Source organism: Argopecten irradians, chromosome 15 (assembly GCF_041381155.1).
Source record: "Argopecten irradians isolate NY chromosome 15, Ai_NY, whole genome shotgun sequence".
NCBI lineage: Eukaryota > Metazoa > Mollusca > Bivalvia > Pectinida > Pectinidae > Argopecten > Argopecten irradians.
In genome coordinates, this window is record NC_091148.1 from 19,289,993 (window position 1) to 19,309,980 (window position 19,988).

The 19,988-nt window shown below is 35.0% G+C and overlaps 3 protein-coding genes across 5 annotated transcripts in view; all 3 read left to right on the forward strand.

Moving 5' to 3' along the window:
* Positions 1–19,988, forward strand: part of LOC138308854 (solute carrier organic anion transporter family member 3A1-like) — a 95,762-nt gene that overhangs the window by 18,200 nt on the left and 57,574 nt on the right. Inside the window, exons 3-4 of one of the 3 annotated variants that reach the window (XM_069249884.1) lie at positions 552–681; positions 2,905–2,969. The exons of the other annotated variants lie outside the window; for them this stretch is intronic. The gene's annotated coding sequence lies outside the window, so the exon portion shown is untranslated. The remainder of the gene's footprint in view (positions 1–551; positions 682–2,904; positions 2,970–19,988) is intronic. 3 annotated transcript variants of the gene reach the window in all.
* Positions 15,382–16,978, forward strand: LOC138308654 (dentin sialophosphoprotein-like). The gene is made up of 2 exons (XM_069249692.1): positions 15,382–16,498; positions 16,920–16,978. Exons 1-2 carry the CDS (start codon positions 15,382–15,384, stop codon positions 16,976–16,978), a joined length of 1,176 nt encoding a protein of 391 aa, XP_069105793.1.
* Positions 16,519–19,059, forward strand: LOC138309101 (uncharacterized). Its single transcript, XM_069250241.1, has one exon. The coding sequence runs from the start codon at positions 16,989–16,991 to the stop codon at positions 17,961–17,963; it is 975 nt and encodes a 324-aa protein (XP_069106342.1). The 5' UTR covers positions 16,519–16,988; the 3' UTR covers positions 17,964–19,059.

The following is a 19,988-nucleotide window of genomic DNA, read 5'->3' on the forward strand; positions in this document are numbered from 1 at the left end:
TAACACATGCAGAACACTGCTTAAAGCTTATTACTGCATAGGCAATAAAGCTTGTTTGTATGACATAGATGTAAACAATTATGTACATTTATATTTGTTTCTCCTGAATCGTTCTCAATACTCCAGGGGTTACTTTCATTGTCATTATATTCACCCCAGCACTATCGCATAGTAAAACTGGAGGTAGTTCAGGAGACAATAATTCCCCAAACACAGTCCTTTACAGAAATATCCACTGAAGAGTATAGAGAGTAAAGGATATCATATCAAAGCCACAAATTTAACCACAATTCGTTACTCTATTCTTTTAATGTACATCAAAGGACCAAATTAACTGATCATCCATTGTCAAGAACAGAACCTTCAGTTGTGTTTGACATATTCCAGAGGCTGAATTAACGGCAGTGATTATTAACATCTGGGTGTGCCTGATTATTCAAGGGGATTACTAATGCTTCCGTCCACAGAAAGGGAAATCATTTTAAACGGTTTTGCTAAAAGCATTGTGCTGTACGTTCTGCTTTGGATTTATGTTATTTTGTCATGATTAGGCCTGATGGAGATTCAAACTGTACAGTTGGGTGTCAATGTGACGATACGGACTATTTCCCAGTCTGCGGATCAGACGGCCAGAACTATTTTTCGCTGTGTCACGCCGGACGTTCTGATCAACCAGGGCAGGTAATTCTAGTTACACTTTCAACTCAAATAAAAAAAAAAAATTACCTAAAGCCACAATATGAACCAGAATAACCTCTTACGTTCTAAAAAAATAATATTTGATTTGAACAGAGCGGAATCAGCATTTCCCATCACAATGTTTCAAAACTATTCATAAAAAACAAAACAAACTGAAAATAGTTATTATAATATTGCAATATTCACTTTACCAATTATGGAATAAAACTCAATATTCTGTATTACTCGAATGGCGATCATTTTGTACAGAAAGGGATATTTTCGTAAAGCAGTCTTGTCTATTCTATTTAATTCATTGCACAGAGTCATTTGCAGATACATTTTTTTAAATGAAAAAGAAAATATTTTGTGTTTGGACCTTTTATAACAATGTGTCATTGTTGAACGTGTTTGTGGATTGCGCATGCTTAGGAGTGAACGGGACAGCCATCCCAGGTCTCTGTGACTCGGACTGTAAAATGTTGATTCCTTTCATGTGTCTGTTTTTATTTACTGGTCTATTTTCAACCATGGCCGGAATTCCTAGTATCTTATTTAAGTATAAGGTAAGACTAAGAGCAAATCAGGAACAAATTGAACAATGAATTTATGATTGAATCATCGTTATCATTACCACCAAAATTATCATCCTCACAATCATCATTTTCCTTCTCCTTCTCATCCTCCTCCCTATCATCATCATCATCATCATCATCATCATCATCATCATCGCCATCATTATCAGCATCATCATCACCATCGTCATCACTATCATCATCATAGTAGTACTACTTCCTCCGTATCATCCTTTTTAGGTCATCTTCATTCAAACGTCTTCTTCTCAATAACCGAAAGGCCCAGGACACTGATATTTGACCTGTAGCATGCTGGGATGAAGGGCTATTAAGTTTGTTCAAATGAATGACATTGACCCTCATCACAGAGGTCAAAAAGGCTTAAATTTAAAAAAAAAAACTTCTTCTCGAGAACCAGAAGGCCCAGGGTATTGATATTCGGTCTATAGCATGCTGGGATACAGGGCCTTGATCTCCATTCAAGGTCACAGCGGTCAAATAGGCTAAAATTTTTAAACAACTTCTTGAGAATAACTAAGAGGCTTAGAGACCTGATATTGGGCCTTTGGCATGCTGGGATGAAGTGCTACCAAGTGTGTTCAAATGAATGACCTTGATCTTCATTCAAGGTCACAGGGGTCAATTAGGCTAAAATATTTAAATAAACTTCTTGTGATCTTAGAGGCCTAGAGACAGGATATTAAACCTGTGATATGGTAGGATGAATGCCTTCAAAAATTGTTTAAAATTAATAACCTTTACCTTCATTCAAGGTCAAATGGGTCAAAAAAGGCTAAAATATTTTAAACAATTTCTTCTCGAGAACCACCAAAAGGCCCAAAGTACTGATATTGGACCTGTAGCATGCTGGGATGACGGGATACAAAGTTTGTTCAAATGAATAACATTTATCTTTATTCAAGGTCACAGGTATCAAATAGTTTAAAATCCTTTAAACAACTGTGTGTGACTAACTAAGATTCTTAGAGACCTAATCTTGGGCCTGTGACATGCTGGGATGAAGAGCTACCAAGTTTGTTCAAATGAATACCTTGACCTTCATTCAACGTAACAGGGGTCAATTAGGCTAAAATCTTTAAACGGCTTCTTGCGAATATCTAAGAGGCCTAGATAACCTGAATAATGTATGGTCCTGTGAGATGCCAAGAATGTAGGGCTTCCCAATTTGTTCAAATGAATGACCTTTGACTCTCATTCAAGATCATAGGGTTAAAATTGGTTTAAATATTTAAATGTCTTCTTGTTAAATTACAAGCAGAGGTGTGGGAGGGGCGATAGTGACCTGTCTATAGGGCATGGTGACATGGCTCTTGGTGAAAGGCTACCAAGTATTCTTCAAATGAAGGAACCTATACCTTTTCATTCAATGTCACAGGGGTCACGAGATCGGGCTAAAATCTTCTTAAAATGGGGGGCGGGGGAACATATTGTAGTATTGTTTCTAATAGACAGATGACGTTTAAGGACTATAGGGTTCTCCTTGTTATCTATTATCCTCGTCCTCCATCATTATCATATATATTTATCGTCGACGTAATCCTCTTTAAAATACCTCATACAAAACTTACTACCAAAAAACCGCTACAATATACCTTCGTTCATTTTCGGTTACTTCCTGTTGATTTTACAGATGCGTCACAGATAAACAGAAGTCGTTAGCCGTCGGCCTATCATCGTTTCTGCAGACCCTCCTTGGTAAGGAAGTCGACGGGAGCGATACCTTCATAAAATATGTATCAAAACTGCAGTACTGCTTGTTAGCCAATCTGACAGAATATTGTGCCACTGTAAATATTGTCCCTAGTTACTTTGGACTGAAGGATAACAATTTTCATCTTAAAGTGATAAATAATATTCTAATCTTTGAAGTACATATCAATTACATGTAACTGTAAAATTTAGGCACCATTGTTTAGCTATGTAACCAAATAAAAACGTTATGAGACTATATTAGTCGAACCATATACACATGAAATATTTCCTGAATTTATGGTCAATTTATGGTCAATTTCAGGTAAAAAAATGACCTGAATTTCAGCTGAAGATTTCTTGATCTAAATCATAGGTCAAATTTCATGTAAAATTCCAGTTAATTTCAGGTTTTGAAATTTTGTCTGTACATGTATGTTCCTTTTGCAATGTCCTATACTGTAATACAAATGTACTGAAAAAAATCACTGGTTTGTTGTATTGTCTTGCATGAAATTCATCAATTACCTCCAGTATCAAGCCAATACACACCAAATTATTTGATAAAAATGAGAAATATTGATAAATTATTGGTCACTACAACCCAAATATCTTAATATCGTATTAGGCAAAGCCATTTGGCGTTGATATTACAAAAAAAAAAAAACTTTTTTTAACTCATTTAAGCGATGATGTTACTATTTTTTAACTTCATTGGGATATAAAAGAAATTTTACTTGTAAACTGTATAAATCCGCGTAGTATGGGGAATAAATATTCGTTTCATGATAACGATTAACACTTTGAAATAATTATTTTCAAAATAAAGTTAGAATACTTTAAAATTGATATCCGCAATTCCATATTACATGTATTTAAAGATGTAAATCAAATGCATGTATTTATATTTTCACTGCAGTCCCACTATATAACCTTACCAAACGCAGTTGGCAGTCATATAGACTATGAACTTCAATCGCTTTTTATGATTCTTGTCATTGTGAGGGCACAATTGTCGTGCCAGTGATCACGGAAAACGGCTGCTCAAATGGCTGTTCCATCCTTGACAATAACGAATGATAAATTCATTATATATGCAAAATACCTTGGTATGTCAACATGAAATTGTAACCAAATGTAAATATATGCATTGAACGTCTTTTGCCAGTCATAGCCAAAATGAATGCCAACAGGACAGAGGCAAATCCAACATGAAGCACGGCGCTTCATGGAATTTGGCTCTGTCCAATTGGCATTCATATTGTTTATGAATGCCAACTGAAAGACGTTCAATGCTTAAATGTATTATATAGGATGTTATATATATTACCATATCTATTTTGTAGAAGAAGACTTGTTTTATTCGAAATATGTAATTGGGGTGTAAACATAGCCAATTAATTGTTAAAATAGGAAACTTTTTATTTCGTACATTATATATCAATGGTTATTCAAGTTTTTTTTGTTTACGCTTAGTAGCAGGAATAACAGTGGTAACTTGAAAAGTCACGCCTTCAATTTTATTTCCCTGCCCCAAATTGCTGCTAAAATGCTTAATGACGAGTAATTATACTAATACACATGTACTCTTAGTTGGACGCAGATCTAGAGCATTCGATTCATTTTGATGGCGAATATATACTTCTTCATTCTCAAAGAAATTATATTGTACAAGTAATTTGTATTATACTCGGGTCTTAAATCAATAAAGATCTGTATAGATCCTATATCCCTCTAATTGGATTAACAGTTTTATAGTTTTGTAGTTGCACTCTTAAAAGGCGTTAGTTTACTTTACAGATATTTGATTGTCATATTAGCTACAGGATCGGGCACATGTTAATTCTAACTTACAAACGCCCTCCCCATTAACATTAACTACACATATAATATTTACATCATAACATGGCTTAATATTATTTAAATCATATCATAATTATTTTCTTAAAGGGGAACAGATAAGAGAGAAGAAAGAGATAGAGAGAGAGGAATAAGAGTGGATATAACATCAATAGATCACATGTTATTTAAAATCATTGAGACATGTTTTAAATACAGTATACTAAAATTTAATTAAAAAGAAACTTTGTACCATCCAGTACAGTTGACACTTCAAAAACTATCACAATCCAAACCTGATAAGGCTTTGTCTTAATTCGTAATATAATATATTATTTACAAATATTATGCTGGATAGTTAAAGACTACTAACATTATTGAGAACTAGTGTAATATCATCTTACATTGGTGTGGCAAGTTGTCAGAGATAACTCTATCCGACTTAAGATTTGTTCTCCTCATATTTGCAAATGGCATTCTGCCATTCTGCCCTATTAGACTTACTTCCCTTTGTTTCCACTTCGCCCTTGGTTTAGTTATGAAAGTTATAAGTATATACCTCTAAACAGACATATACGGATCTATATATATTAGATATATAAATACATGTGCCATCACACAAAACTTTCTAAGTATGTTACATCATTGTTAATACTTTTAGCAAAATACAACAGAAAAATAATGTCTGGTTCCTGATTCGACTCTTCATATGTGTATAGTGTATACATGTAAGTCAACATTACACTTCGGCAAAAAAGGCAAAGGACATTTTGGTTGATTTAGCATAGTCGCATCTAGGTCACAAAAAGCAGATTTAGCTTTATGTGTTGTTGAGTCAATATACGGAATTTGATATTCGATTTGAATATTATTGTTTTTGGAGCAAAAATAACACAGTTTTCTGTTTTTTTTTAAAATATCATACAGTACTGTAAAAAACCTAGTTATAACACTCACTTACAGTATGAATGTCAAACTTGTAACAGCCTCATCAGCTTGAGAAATATTCAAAATGTTTCTAAATCAAAAAAACAATTTAAAAAAAATTGATACATTGAAGCCATTTCGCGGTTAAGGTATAGACTTTTAAATATATGATTTGCTTGCTGTTGACATTTTTTTCATCTGTGATGAATAACACTTGGAAACGGTAACTATTTTAAATACTAGTACCTATATATATATATATGTAGGTAATCTTCCTCAATATAAAAATTAAATATGATTAATAAAACAAAAGACTGAAGTATGAAAGATGTACCAATTAAGCAATTCATTTCTGCGTATGAATAAAAGCTACAAATAGATCATTTAATGTGATGATTTATTTAACTGATTTTCATATCATTCAGCAGTATCAAGGATTTAATATAATTTAATTACCTGGTACCATATGGATGATATTAGGATGTACAATTCGGATGTAGAATAGAGTTCTCTTTTTTTATTAGTTTAACGTCCTATTAACAGCCATGCAGGGTCATTTAAGGACGTGCCAGGTTTGATGGTGGAGGAAAGCTGGAGAACCCGGAGAAAAATCACCAACCAGCTGTCAGTACCTGGCAAATTCTCCACATAGGATTCGAACTTGTGACCCAGAGGTGGACGGCTTGTGGTAATATGTTGGGACAACTTTACCACTTGGTCACCGTGGCCCCACGAATAGAGTTCTCATAAAAGGTCTCATAAATGTTATGATAATTAGAAAGATTGGCACCTAATATAACTCATTACCCTAATTGCCCAACATGAAATTCGAATTAGCATTATACATTTCCAAGGCATTTCTTGATTAAAGCACTATATTGTTAAATATCTTATGCAAGTACATGTATGATCAGATGCATGTATACCATCAAACAACTGACTTACTTGTAAAAGGGTACGTGGGTTTTAAATTAAAAACTTTATATTCTTTAAATGTTCATATGAACAGTTTTCATTGGGATTGGATAAAGGGAGGTAATTGGCTTATTATTTTTAAGGTATAATTTTCTAGCAAAATGCTCAATATCACTAAAAGAATTGCAAAAACAGAGAAATGTATGTTTTGTTATGGATTGAGTATTCGGTCAGACCAATATTGTCTATATTTTGACATTTTTTTTTATCTACATGTGGAAAAACAGTTTCTTATTGATAAAATGGGGGTAGCAGAGACTTTTACATGATTATTCGTGATGTACATGTATAATTACATGATATTTTTCAAATCTTTGATGCCGTGTCATTATGAAACGATATAATCCATATTAAATGAATTCTGGTTATTTCATTTTTTTTATATATTTTTTTTATTTTTCAAGACATTTTATAGTACATTACATAATACAGGCATATACACATTCACTCCGACATACCATATACATTATACATGTATGTATAGTAATTGCAATCATATGAAGTACATACATACATTTATACATCTATTACATAGATTTATACATTTTCTGGTTATTTTAAAGGCCCACTACCATTCCGAAACGGCTTTTAATTTTTAAAACGGGTATGTCAAAACAAGATCGATAATTTTTGTAGAGTCCTAAAAATTATTAACTTACCGTTAATACTACATTTATCTTCACCTTCTGAACGATTTGATTAAAATAAATAAAATGTTTTTTTTCATAAAACGCGGGTCGTATTATGTTTCCCGCCGTCGTCCTAAATACCGCGCGGTAGTTGACTATCACTGCGCCACGGCAAAACAGCGAATTGATCTCCACTGTTTTCATATATTACGCAGGCAATCTTGCATATGTGTTGGTGTCGTACCTTATTTTAGATCATCGGTATGCAATTTTCTGGTGTTATTAATGTTTTTTAAGAAACCTTTATATTTTGCTCCGGAAAGGTAATGGGCCTTTAACTTGATTATAGCAGTAGTTTTATTTTTGTTTTTTTTTTGTCTGAAAAAAACTGTTTAACATTTCTTGTTCTCTAAAATGTATGTATTGTAAGAGATTGAGTGCCAGCCAGGAGATATTGTCTATTATTACCATTTTTTTTACTTTTTTTTTCTCGATAAAATGGGGGTAGCTAGCAGAGACTTTTGCATGATTATTCATGAAAATGCATATTCCAGGCAGCAATAGCAATTATGATGAACTCCTTGCTTAATTGTATGTCATAGGGACAATTATAAAATGCCACATTCAAGTATTAAGTCTCCCTTTATTTAAGAAAATAGCAGAGTAATAGCCTAATCCTTCTCCATACGCCAGGGGTTACTATCACTCAGGGGTTGGTTTGAAGTTGGGTGTCACTTTCTCTGTAATCTTGAAAGGAAGTCTATGCAGGACTCAGTTTTGAGGTCACCTGAGATGAAGTCTCCAGTGACCTAATCTAATTTTGCAGAGACCTTTCAAGGCCAAAGGTCAATCAAAATTGTGAATTATATGGTCCCCTAGGAACCTGAGGGTTGGGGCCAAAAGGGGTCAATTAGGCTAAAACTTCAACAATCTTCTTCTAAAATTCAAGAAATAGTGGAATCAAATACTCTTCATAGATGGAATCACGTGGGGAGGGGGTCAAGTTTACTATAGTTTATTTAGGTAAAACACATTTTTGAGCATTATTTGGTCATTTGTAATAGAAAATGAATCAGAATTATCAGTATGAAATGGTCAATGAATCATATTAACATATTTCCCATAACTGACCCCCAGGGGCCTGAGGGGTGGGGCTAAAATGGGTCAAATAGGATAGGCTTAAACTTCAAAAACCTTCATCTAAAATTGTGGAAATGGTAGAATCAAATACTCTTCATAGATGGAAAGGTCTTAAGGTCCTTTACAATAATTATGAATTATATATGAACCTTGGGGTCTCATGTTTTCCCCTCGGGAGGGGTCAAGTTACTATAGTTTTTATAGGGAAAACACATTTTTGAACATTATTTGGTCATTTGTAATAGAAAATGAGTCAAATGTTGTCAGAATTATCAGTATGATATGGCCATTGAATCCTATTAACAAATTTTCCATGACTGACCCCCAGGGGCCTAAGGAGTGGGTCCAAAAGGGGTTTCTTTTAATTCATAAATGCTTTTTAAAGATTTGAACCAACTTTGCAATGTTCTTTCTGTATCAGCACTCAGGTGACCATCAAGGCCTCTTGGGCCTCTTGTTTTCTTCTGAACTGCATCCAATTTTACTAAGAGATATTAGTCCATGGGTGGATATTACGTCAGTGATAGTAACCCCTGGAGTATTGAGGATGTAGCCAAAAATGATTTCTGCAAGCCTGTGATTGGTCAGTTTGTTTCTTCTGAAGTGGCTCCAAGTTACTATGAGATATTCCAAGAGTGGATATTACGTCAGTGATAGTTACCCATGAAGTTAGTATTGAGGATGTAGCTTAGCATTTTTAATTACATTCCTTTATTGGTGTTTTTATAGACAATCAATTATATTGTATCTTTCAGGTTAACTGCCAGTATATATTACACAATGAACTACCAAGGTTGTTTAAATAAATAACCTTGACCTTTATTCAAGGTCACAGGGGTCAAATAGACTAAAATCCTTAAATGACTTCAAGCTCTGGTATATTTTAAGGTCATCTGACTCGAAGGGTCAGGAAGATCTATTGTCATCATGCATCGTCCGTCATCGTGCGCCGTCTGCAGTCTGCAGTGCGAAACTTTTTCATTCAAATGAAAGGCCCAGGGTACTGATATTTGGCCTGTAGCATGCTGGGATGAAGGGCTACCAAGTTTGTTCAAATGAATGACCTTGACCTTCATTCAAGGTCACAGGGGTTCAAATAGGCTAAAAGATTTTTTTAGGCTAAAATATTTTAAACAACTTCTTGTGAATAACTAAGAGGCCTAGAGATCTGATATTGGGTCTGTGGCATGCTAGAATAAATGGCTACCAAATTTGTTCAAACAGATGACCTTGACTTTCATTCAAGGTCACAGGGGTCAAATAGGCTAAAATCGTTAAATAAGTAGCCTAGAGACCTGATATTGGGCCTGTGACATGCAGAGATGAATGGCTACCAACTTTGTTCAAATGAAGGACAATGACCTTCATTCAAGGTCACAGGGGTCAAATAGGGTAAAATCTTTAAATGACCTCTTGTGAATAACTAAGAGGCCTAGAGATCTGATATTGGGTCTGTGGCATGCTAGAATAAATGGCTACCAAATTTGTTCAAACAGATGACCTTGACTTTCATTCAAGGTCACAGGGGTCAAATAGGCTAAAATCTTTAAACGACTTCTTCTCAAGAACCAAAAGTTCCAGGGTACTCATATAGGGTCTGCGGCATGCTTGGATGAAGGGCTATAAAGTTTGTTCAAATAAATTATCTTGACCTTCATCAGGTCAAATAGGCTAAAAAATTTTAACGACTTCGTGTGAATAACTTAAAGGCCTATAGAGACCTGATATTGAGCCTGTAACATGAATGACTACCTTGAGACTGGAAATTGGATTTGCAGCATGGTGGGGATCAAGGGACCTTCATTCATGGTCTAATTCATTAAATATATTAGGACCTGCACTTCTAATAAATGAGTTTTTTTTGGATTGCCTTAACTGTGTGCCACTTCTTTATTCTTTGAGGTGTTGTATTGTGCCAATAGCCAGATGACCGTTAAGGCCCATCGGCCTCTCGTTCATAACCTAATGGAATTGGTCCCGTTTAAGGGTAACAACAAGAGTTATCTTCCCTTTCTCTTCTCTTCATTTCATCCGCGACACTCCTTCAGGTGTCGCCCAACTAGTAGGAAAGATAAAGTCAGGAAGAAAAGAAAAGAAAAGATCCTAAATTTAGTCGCCTTTTACTATCATGCAATAGGGGCAGCAGGTACAATTCTTCTAACGCCCTGCCTGCAGGGCAAATCATATTACCAGTTGATGGTGAACGTGGGTGTCCATATTTTTCCCTATTTGTGTCAATCTGCTACACATACAATGAGTGTTACAAGAGTATCTAGTGATCTGCGTTAATTTGACCAAAGAAGACAGAGTTTAAACAGTGGATGATACATATCACCTTTCCAGAGCGGGTAGATTTACCTTTTTTGAGGTGAATATATAATTTACTGGTGCAATCCTGGCTCATCAGTGTAGCGGTCTATTCTTAGGTGTAGAAACTATAAGCCCAATGGTGGAAAAGTTAAGGTAAGTATGAAAAACAAGATATGATGTGCATGTTTGTTTGTTTGCTTGATTAATTAACGTCTTGTTTACAGCCAGGGTCATGTAAGGACGGCCTCCCATGTATGCGATGTGTAGCGTGTATGGAGTGCGGATGTGTTTTGGGCGACTATGGCATAATCGTGCTGTTTTTAGTACAGTTGAACTCTTGCCATTTTAATAGTGGTATATCATTGAGGCATGCCGACGGTCACATTATACTGACAACATGCCAATCAGTCGTCCTACTCCCTGTATGCTGAGCGCTAAGCAGTAGCAGAAACTACCATTTTTATAGACAATGTGTCTCGGCCAGGGGACAAAACCCAGAGACTACCTCACAGGGTCGAGCGCGCAACAGAAGGCCAAAAGTGAGGCGTATACACGAATTCAAAACAGTAGCTAAATAATTGATACATTATCGTACAGTTGTCAAGGGTTTATGCTCTGTGGATATTGTATTGTGTCATTTGGCTTTTTACAAAAGTTCAACTGTGTTTCAATTATAATTTCATGAATTTGTATTTAAAAAACGAAAATGAATCCAACAGGCAGGGCCTATATTACAATATTGTTAAATGTTGAATGTTATTTTTGACTATTTGTTATCCTGAGAAAAGTATCAGGTGGTCTTTATACAGAGGTGGTCGCTAATGCTGGTTTGACTGTATGCAATACTGGTAGATTTGTTTTCCTAAATGATTTCTTAATAACTTGCATCATATCTTAAGATTTTATTGATATTTATCTTGGAATGTGTGAAAAGACAATGTGTTTATCACGAAGAAGGATCAATCAGATCGCCCTGGCTTACACATTTCTCTGTTTCAAAAAGATTTTTAACGTCTGGGGCAAGACAGAATTAAACCTTATACTATTGATTTTATATGGTCGCTGAAGATATAATGTCAAAATGATCTTGTATGTTTTTTAAATCGTCGTCATTAGGTCGGAACTGGCCGATATTCCCCATACCTCTTTATTAAAGTGATTTTGAATTTAATACAAAATTCAAAATATATGAATTTAATACAAAATTCAAAATATATTGGAATTTTTTTTTCTCTACATTAAATTCTTATACTACAGTAAATGGAAAAAACGACAAAAAGAGTCTCGGGATATACGCAGTGTATAGATAACTTCATACATTTAGGTAATTCTATCTTCAGTTGCTTTGTACTCCCTGATGACATTGCGGATTGTATTTCAGACTCGGGTAGAAACGAGACTTCAAATATTAATAATGCATGGGAAATGTGTCTTTACATATACAGATATCTTATTTCATCTAAAATATATGTAAGGGATTACAACACTACGACCAGTAGTATAGGATGCAAAGATGAAATAAAGATACAGCAGTTTTGTTATGCAAATTTTTTCTGTTTTTTAATGAAGCTGTTTAAGAGGTCATGTGGCGTTCATTTTTACGAATATAGCAAGAAGTGATTCAAAATTCCAATATCGTCGCCATGACGTCATAACTTAAGATTTGTGATGAAGTATAACATGAAAACTGTCTATTTTACAGCTTTCATTTCAATGGTATTTTTATATAGAAGGTTTAGGACAACCTTTTTCTAACAGTATTTTATAACAAAATATTGACAACAAAAATCTCATATTGGGTCATATTTTATCTATTTTTTAAAAACTTTTATCTGTTAATATTTTTTTTTTTTGAAAAATATTTCAGAGATTGATGTAATTTCTCATTTCAATAAGTTCAATGTCTATAGATACTCACTTATGAAGCGACGAAAGTATGATGACAACGCATTAGCGTCAGCTGTCAACATCCACCATAACTGGGGCAAAGGTTATACAAAGCGATCCTCATGTGTGATTTTACCCACGTGTGGACTGTGGCATCAACAACGCAAAATTAACGGAATCCCCGGTATTTCTTTGTCGTTGCTACAATCCTGACTAACTACGGCATTTTGTATTAAACAATATCGCCATAAGATTATCAAATCTAACATTTTACGATTAGAAATATAACCAAAAATACAATGGGATTTTAATTGATACGTCGTTTCGCCGAAGAAAGTCTTTTCGGAAATTCCAACCAATCAGAATGAAGCTTTCATATCGCTTTGGTAATCAAGGTACTGTAATGTTGACAATTTCTAAGAAATTAACAGGTACAAGGTGCTATAATATTAGATTGTTTGTCTGTGACGTTTAAGACTTCATTTCAATTCTTACACATTGAAAAAAAATGTCAAACAATAAAAACAAAATAATAAAATAAAAATAACATTTTTTTCTCTTTCAATTTCTTTTATTCTCCATATTTGTCACAAATAATATAAGTATTACAAATAAAGGCATAGAAATTACATATAAATTGGTAAACATTAACAAAAGCATTCACATGTGTAAATTTCTATACAAAAACAGATTATTGAATAAAAAAATGTTCATACAACATACACTCAATCTTTCTCACAGATGCTGCATTTATCAAAAGTGCTACACGATTTCCAAAAAGGTAGTCCCCCATCCTTTATTGAATATATTGAGAGTTAGGTATTTTTATCGGAAAATTCTTCTAGTTTAATATTTACCATCCCTCTTAAATCTTATGACAGATGGTGGATCATTGTTATATAATGTGTTTCTAAAAGAACCAAAGCCATTACTGCATTGTCTCAACCCAAAAAGAAATTTCCTCCCAAAATTTTGAGACAATATGGCATTCCCAGAACAGGTGAATTATAGTTTCAGAATTCTTTTTCAGAAGGAGCATAGAGGAAAGTTTAATATTTTTCTATTGTATACACGAATTTATTTGTAGAGATAATTCTATGTACAATTCTGCATTGAAACCGGCGAAGTTTAGAGTCAGAGGAAGATTTTAATAAAACCGAACTTGCTTTCTACCATCAAAAATGTTCAGCCTGTAGATCAAAATCATATGACTTTGTCTTTTGTTTAGTGGTGTATCTTGTCGTACGAGGACTCGGCGATTTCGGTAGAATCAACACACCTGTGGTTTGATGATTATATGGCGGGAAGTAGATATCACTAAAAGTACATGTAGTTCGACGATGATTGTGTGATTGTACAAGTACCTATCGAAATCTCGATTGAAAAGACGTTTGGGAAGTAGGAATGCATGGAATAGTTGTTCATAATACATAGATCCGATATCTGCCGATGCTCACCGCTCCCTTAGATACGGTCGCTATGCACCCCAAGCTTCATCAAAGATGGCGACCATTCCGTTAAAGATAACAGTAAATGATAGAAAGTATATATACTGGCTTTTTGTTTCTTTCTGCCAGACAGAATTACATTCTGATTTAGAGATTTTTTTTTCTTGAAATCCAAGTTACATTTGGTCTTTGGTTTTGCCAACAAAGAATAGATTGAGTTATTTTCATTTTAAACGGCCTCAGATATATGTCTTTGTAAAGCGTCCCAGTCGATCTACTAAAGTAACGGGCATGTGTTTAACTTGTTTTAAGATGGCGCACGTGTCATATTGAGTCCAGTTAATAAATACTGGAGATCTTTATCAATTCAATCTATGGATTTACCTGTGACCACCTTAATTGCACCCCTTGTGGAGCGGCATCCCGCTGGTACATACATGTACACATAAAAATTATGTACTTGGCAGAAATCAGCAGGTGTTCATAGTCCTTGCATAATTATGTGTTTATCATCAACAGATGAAATAATTATCGTATATGCCTCACATCCACAAAACAGTATTACAGTGTACTTTATTTACCAGAAAGATAGTATTTTACATTAATGGGTATGGTGGTACTATATGTACTTGATGTAGTATCTAGCTCTTTTGTAACTTTTAAAAAATAACTCACTGGTGTGTAATAATTTTTTTAATCCAACAGTCACTCGGTGTGTCTGTAACCTCTATTTACATGATAATGGAATAGAGATATCTAAATGATCAGGAGCATTTATATAACCTAACAAGTTAATAGATAGGTAAGCTACAAGCTATAGATGGATATAAAATGGTGCTTAGAATCGGAAATGCTTGGGGCATTGATAGAAAAAAGGCACTAAATCTTCACTAGGAGCCCCATATACACAATGGTTAATCAATAAGGTGATCAAAATATTTATCATCATAACGGTCACCTTTAAAATTTCTAACCTGGCTTAATAACCTACAGATATAAGCATATATGAAATAAATCAGACATGATCCAGATATCAGCTAACTAACACTGATAATTCTTCCGACGGTGCTATTGTTATCCGTTTTGTCCCTTCTTTTAAATGTCTCATGTCTCATGAACGATTCTTGAAATACAAAATGTATTTCTTTTTGTTAATCTCAATTGAATGTTTTTGAACCTGCATTGTCAGCTTTATATTACCCTGACTAATTATATAACAATATTTTTTTTACTTATTTATTTTGTAGATATCATTATCTGGTAATGGCGTATTACCAGGGCGATAATCTTCAGAAATGGCAACGTTTCTTGTCAAGTCTTCAGAAATCAAGAAAACAACGACCAACAGAGAAGCAAAATGATGTCTTATTATGCAGTATTGACTGTTTGTCAACAAATCTCAGCAAGCAACTGCTAGAAAGAAGCGGTGAGGAAATTCAAACAACAATATCAAAAGACACATTGAAAAAAATAAACATTGACCGTGATATTACTAAACGTAGAGATTCCGCAAGCGAGTCTAAAGCACAGAAATCCTTAATGCAGAGGCCTGTTAAATCCCCCGAGAAACATGAGAAATCCTCTCGACGTTCAAAGGAACTAGACAAATCGGGTAAACATGACAAATATAATGCAAAATCTATCGGATATAATGCACAAACCTTGACAAAATCAGGCAATGATACTGAAAGTACAGAAGGTAGCGATTCAGAAAACCAGTCTGAACCAGAGAAATCGTCTAGACGTCCAAAGACACTCGAAAAATCGCGTAAATATGACAAATCTAATGCAAACTCTTTCGGACATAATGCACACTACTTGAAATCAAGCAGTGATTCTGAAAATACAGAAGGTAGCGATTCAGAAAGCCATTCTGAACCGGAAGAATCCCCACGACGTCAAAAGGAACTCGAAAAATCGCGTAAACAAGACAAATCTAATGCAAAATCTATCGGACATAATTCACCCACCACGAAATCAAGCAGTGATTCTGAAAGTACAGAAGGTAGCGATTCAGAAAGCCATTCCGAACCGGAAAAATCCCCACGACATCAAAAGGAACTCGAAAAATCGCGTAATCAAGACAAATCTAATGCAAAATCTTTCGGACATAATGCACACACCTTGAAATCAAGCAGTGATTCTGAAAATACAGAAGGTAGCGATTCAGAAAGCCATTCTGAACCGGAAAAATCCCCACGACGTCAAAAGGAACTCGAAAACTCGCGTAAACAAGACAAATCTAATGCAAAATCTATCGGACATAATTCACCCACCACGAAATCAAGCAGTGATTCTGAAAGTACAGAAGGTAGCGATTCAGAAAGCCATTCTGAACCAGAGAAATCCTCTAGACGTCCAAAGGCACTCGACAAATCGCGTAAAAAAAGACAAAATCTAATGCAAAATCTATCGGACATAATTCACCCACCACGAAATCAAGCAGTGATTCTGAAAGTACAGAAGGTAGCGATTCAGAAAGCCATTCTGAACCAGAAAAATCCTCACGACGTCAAAAGGAACTCGAAAACTCGCGTAAACAAGACAAATCTAATGCAAAATCTATCGGACATAATTCACCCACCACGAAATCAAGCAGTGATTCTGAAAGTACAGAAGGTAGCGATTCAGAAAGCCATTCTGAACCGGAAAAATCCCCACGACGTCAAAAGGAACTCGAAAAATCGCGTAAACAAGACAAATCTAATGCAAAATCTATCGGACATAATTCACCCACCACGAAATCAAGCAGTGATTCTGAAAGTACAGAAGGTAGCGATTCAGAAAGCCATTCTGAACAGGAAAAATCCCCACGACGTCAAAAGGAACTCGAAAAATCGCGCAAACAAGACAAATCTAATGCAGAATCCATGTTACAGGGGAAGAATACGGACATGGATGTAGGTACTTCAACGATGAAACGTATTAAACAGGAGACAAATGACGAATCCTTGGACTATTTACCCCCGAAAAAAAAATATTGTACATCGCTGCGACCGGAAGAAATTCGTCATGTCAAAGAAAATATCGAAACAACTCGTACGCGAAAACGCAACATAAATCGGAATATACGCAAAAATGATGTTGACATTTCCAGTTCAGACTGGACAGTGGAAATGCTATCAAATTATGTCGACTTTGAAAAGTCTGTAGACAAAATTAAACTAAAATCATCTAGGGTTTCAGTGGAACAAGTTAATAAAATTGTGGCGAACGTTTTGAGGCAGATACAATATGTTGAAGGAGTCATGTTTACCCCTAGCACGTCATTTGCAGATAATAGACAACCCAAGATTGAGAGCGGCGACATCTATGATTTGAGTGGGATCCAGCGGACGGAAGCAGACATCCGGATTCGACTGGACGCAATTTTGTTTCCCATTGCGAATGAAATAGGATTGGCTATAGAGACTGAGAAATGTTTTAGAAATAAGAATTTACCCTCTTGTAAATTCGATTACCGTCTCTTTTATCAGGGGAACGTGGTTGGCTTAGTTGAAGCGAAAAGCCGAAATGGACTACAACAAAAATCAGTTGTTCAAGGTGTTCTTCAACTGTGCGCTCTTCAAGCAGAAGTATACAAGATGGAAACACGGTTATCAAATGAAATGAGACATCTTACGTTTTCTAACATCATATCTGATGGATATCACGTTATTTTTATGCAACTTTATCAAAATAAATTACTTTTCGATCATCAACCAGGAAGAAAACAACACGGACATGATGTGTCAACGCTGAGATATTACAAAATGGACAGCGAAAAAAGCATCAAGAAAATCGTTGAGAAAATGACATATCTCTTAATGCAATCAGTTGAGGAGTTACAAGAAGGGAGCAAGTAAGATTACAGCAAAGACGACGAGTACGATATAGATGACGAAGATGACGACGGTAATATGTGAGAGGTGTAAAAGGAATGAGGGTCGAGAAGATCATATTCCATCAATTAATTTGTTCTAATGTTCGACTGGAACTCCATAATTCTGTCTGATCATTATCAAAATGATATCGACCCATATCTCTGAAATAAACATTATGTCAGATAAAGTCTAAGTAAATCCTAAATGTCCTGGTCTTTGGCAGCGGAAAACAATTATGCTCAGTATTTTCGTTTACAGGAGTATAAACAAGACGATAAAGTTTTAGGAGACAGATTTTCTGATTAAAATCCTATCAACAGCCAGTGCCATTTAAGGACAGGTGGTTGTTTTGTGAGACTGCTGTATGTTCGTGTAGTGACTTTTGTAATATAGTAGAACTGATAGAATGTAACCTTGGTTATATATTAGGTATGCATGGCGGTTGTTGGTGAAACAGGAAACGCCTTATCTTTCGGAGATTGGCTCGGTGTATTAGGGTCAACGTCCTAATAATAGTTAGGGTCAATTAAGGACGGCCTCATCTGTGTGTATTGCATTGCGTGTGTGAATGTCTGTAAGCTTTTGGGAGACTGTAATATGTTCATGATAGGACTCTTCGGAATAGTAGAGCTCTTGCACTTCTTAAAGTATGTGTAGTTCAATGAGGGATATCCGATGGTCACAAAATGCTGTAAAACCCCAGGCTTGTTGTTAATAGGATTCTAAACCAATTTAACCTACTAACCTTTCGAGATATATAGCTTTGTTGTCCTCCAGATTTTAGAAGTAAACGTATAATATTCTAATATTTTAAAAGATTATCTACGGAATTTACATCCTCTATGAGATGCTTTATGAATTTATGTATGTGTTTGCAGTCTTAGGGTTATTCGTGTTGTGTCTTCTTCACTAATTTATAGTCCTATCTCACTGAAGCACGCCAAGAATTAGTCATATTGTACCGACAAAGGGTAAACCTGTCGCCCCAATCACTTTATGCTTAACGTTTACCTGTCAAATATGAAGCGGTGTCAAGAGAAACGATAGGAATTATGAAGCCAGTAATGAAAAAGAGAAGGAGGATTAATATATGTACAACTAATTTACTTGGTTAGTTATCTGATTAGATTAACGTCCTATTAACGGATATGGTGAATTAAGACCGTGCACGCGGTGTGTTGCGAGCGGGACGTGCGGACTTGGTTTGGGAGAGTACAGTATATTTGTGTTTTGATTGTGTTGAATGGACAGTAATTCATCTGATACGAGATATTGCCTCACCTAGTAGGCAATCATGGACAACAATAATAGATACAATATTGTTTTCAATCTCCCGATCGTATTGGCTAATAAGTGGCAGTTGGAGGTCGATATAAGGCATAACTTGGTGCATCTATTTGGAGAGAAATATTCAAATGCCAGTAAAGTGAGTTCCTTAGAGCGAATGCCCTTAATGATCCGATACACATACTTTTGATTCGTTCTTGATTGGCTAATAGGACATGTAAACGGATGGATTTTAATTACATTTTTTAATATGGACAATGTGTGAAGTTCTGTGTTTTAATAAGACTGAGAGAACGTGATATATGGATCGTGTTTGTGGTACAATAAACAATTGTTGTAATTTAGAAGAACCACTCACATGATATGGGAGAAACTATAAAATTTATCCTTTACATGTGTGGGTTCCGCCACCTTTCGGATGTAATTTTTCAACTAATTTGGTCCAAAAGTTGTATTTCCAATTGTGCTTATATCTGTGTGTTTATATTATCTAAATTTTTAATTGATATCTATCAATCGTTTGCTATTTTCTATAATTTATCATTGAAAGATAAACACAAGATATACACAGTGATTTTATGGAGTAATACTATTGTTTGAATTATAACGCCTTTACAAATATAATATTCAGTAACCTATTGGCTAGTTATTTTTATACCAGTGTTTAACGTTTATTTTAGATTTTATTGCTGAACTTGAATATGAATACTTTTTAACATG

Bases quoted from the DNA above. Each gene is read 5' to 3' on its own strand.
- LOC138308654 (XM_069249692.1), top strand. From the start codon at position 15,382: ATGGCGTATTACCAGGGCGATAATCTTCAGAAATGGCAACGTTTCTTG. The intron at 16,499-16,919 runs GTAAAAAAAGAC...CATTCTGAACAG, and splicing joins AAAGGCACTCGACAAATCGC to GAAAAATCCCCACGACGTCA.
- LOC138309101 (XM_069250241.1), top strand. From the start codon at position 16,989: ATGTTACAGGGGAAGAATACGGACATGGATGTAGGTACTTCAACGATG.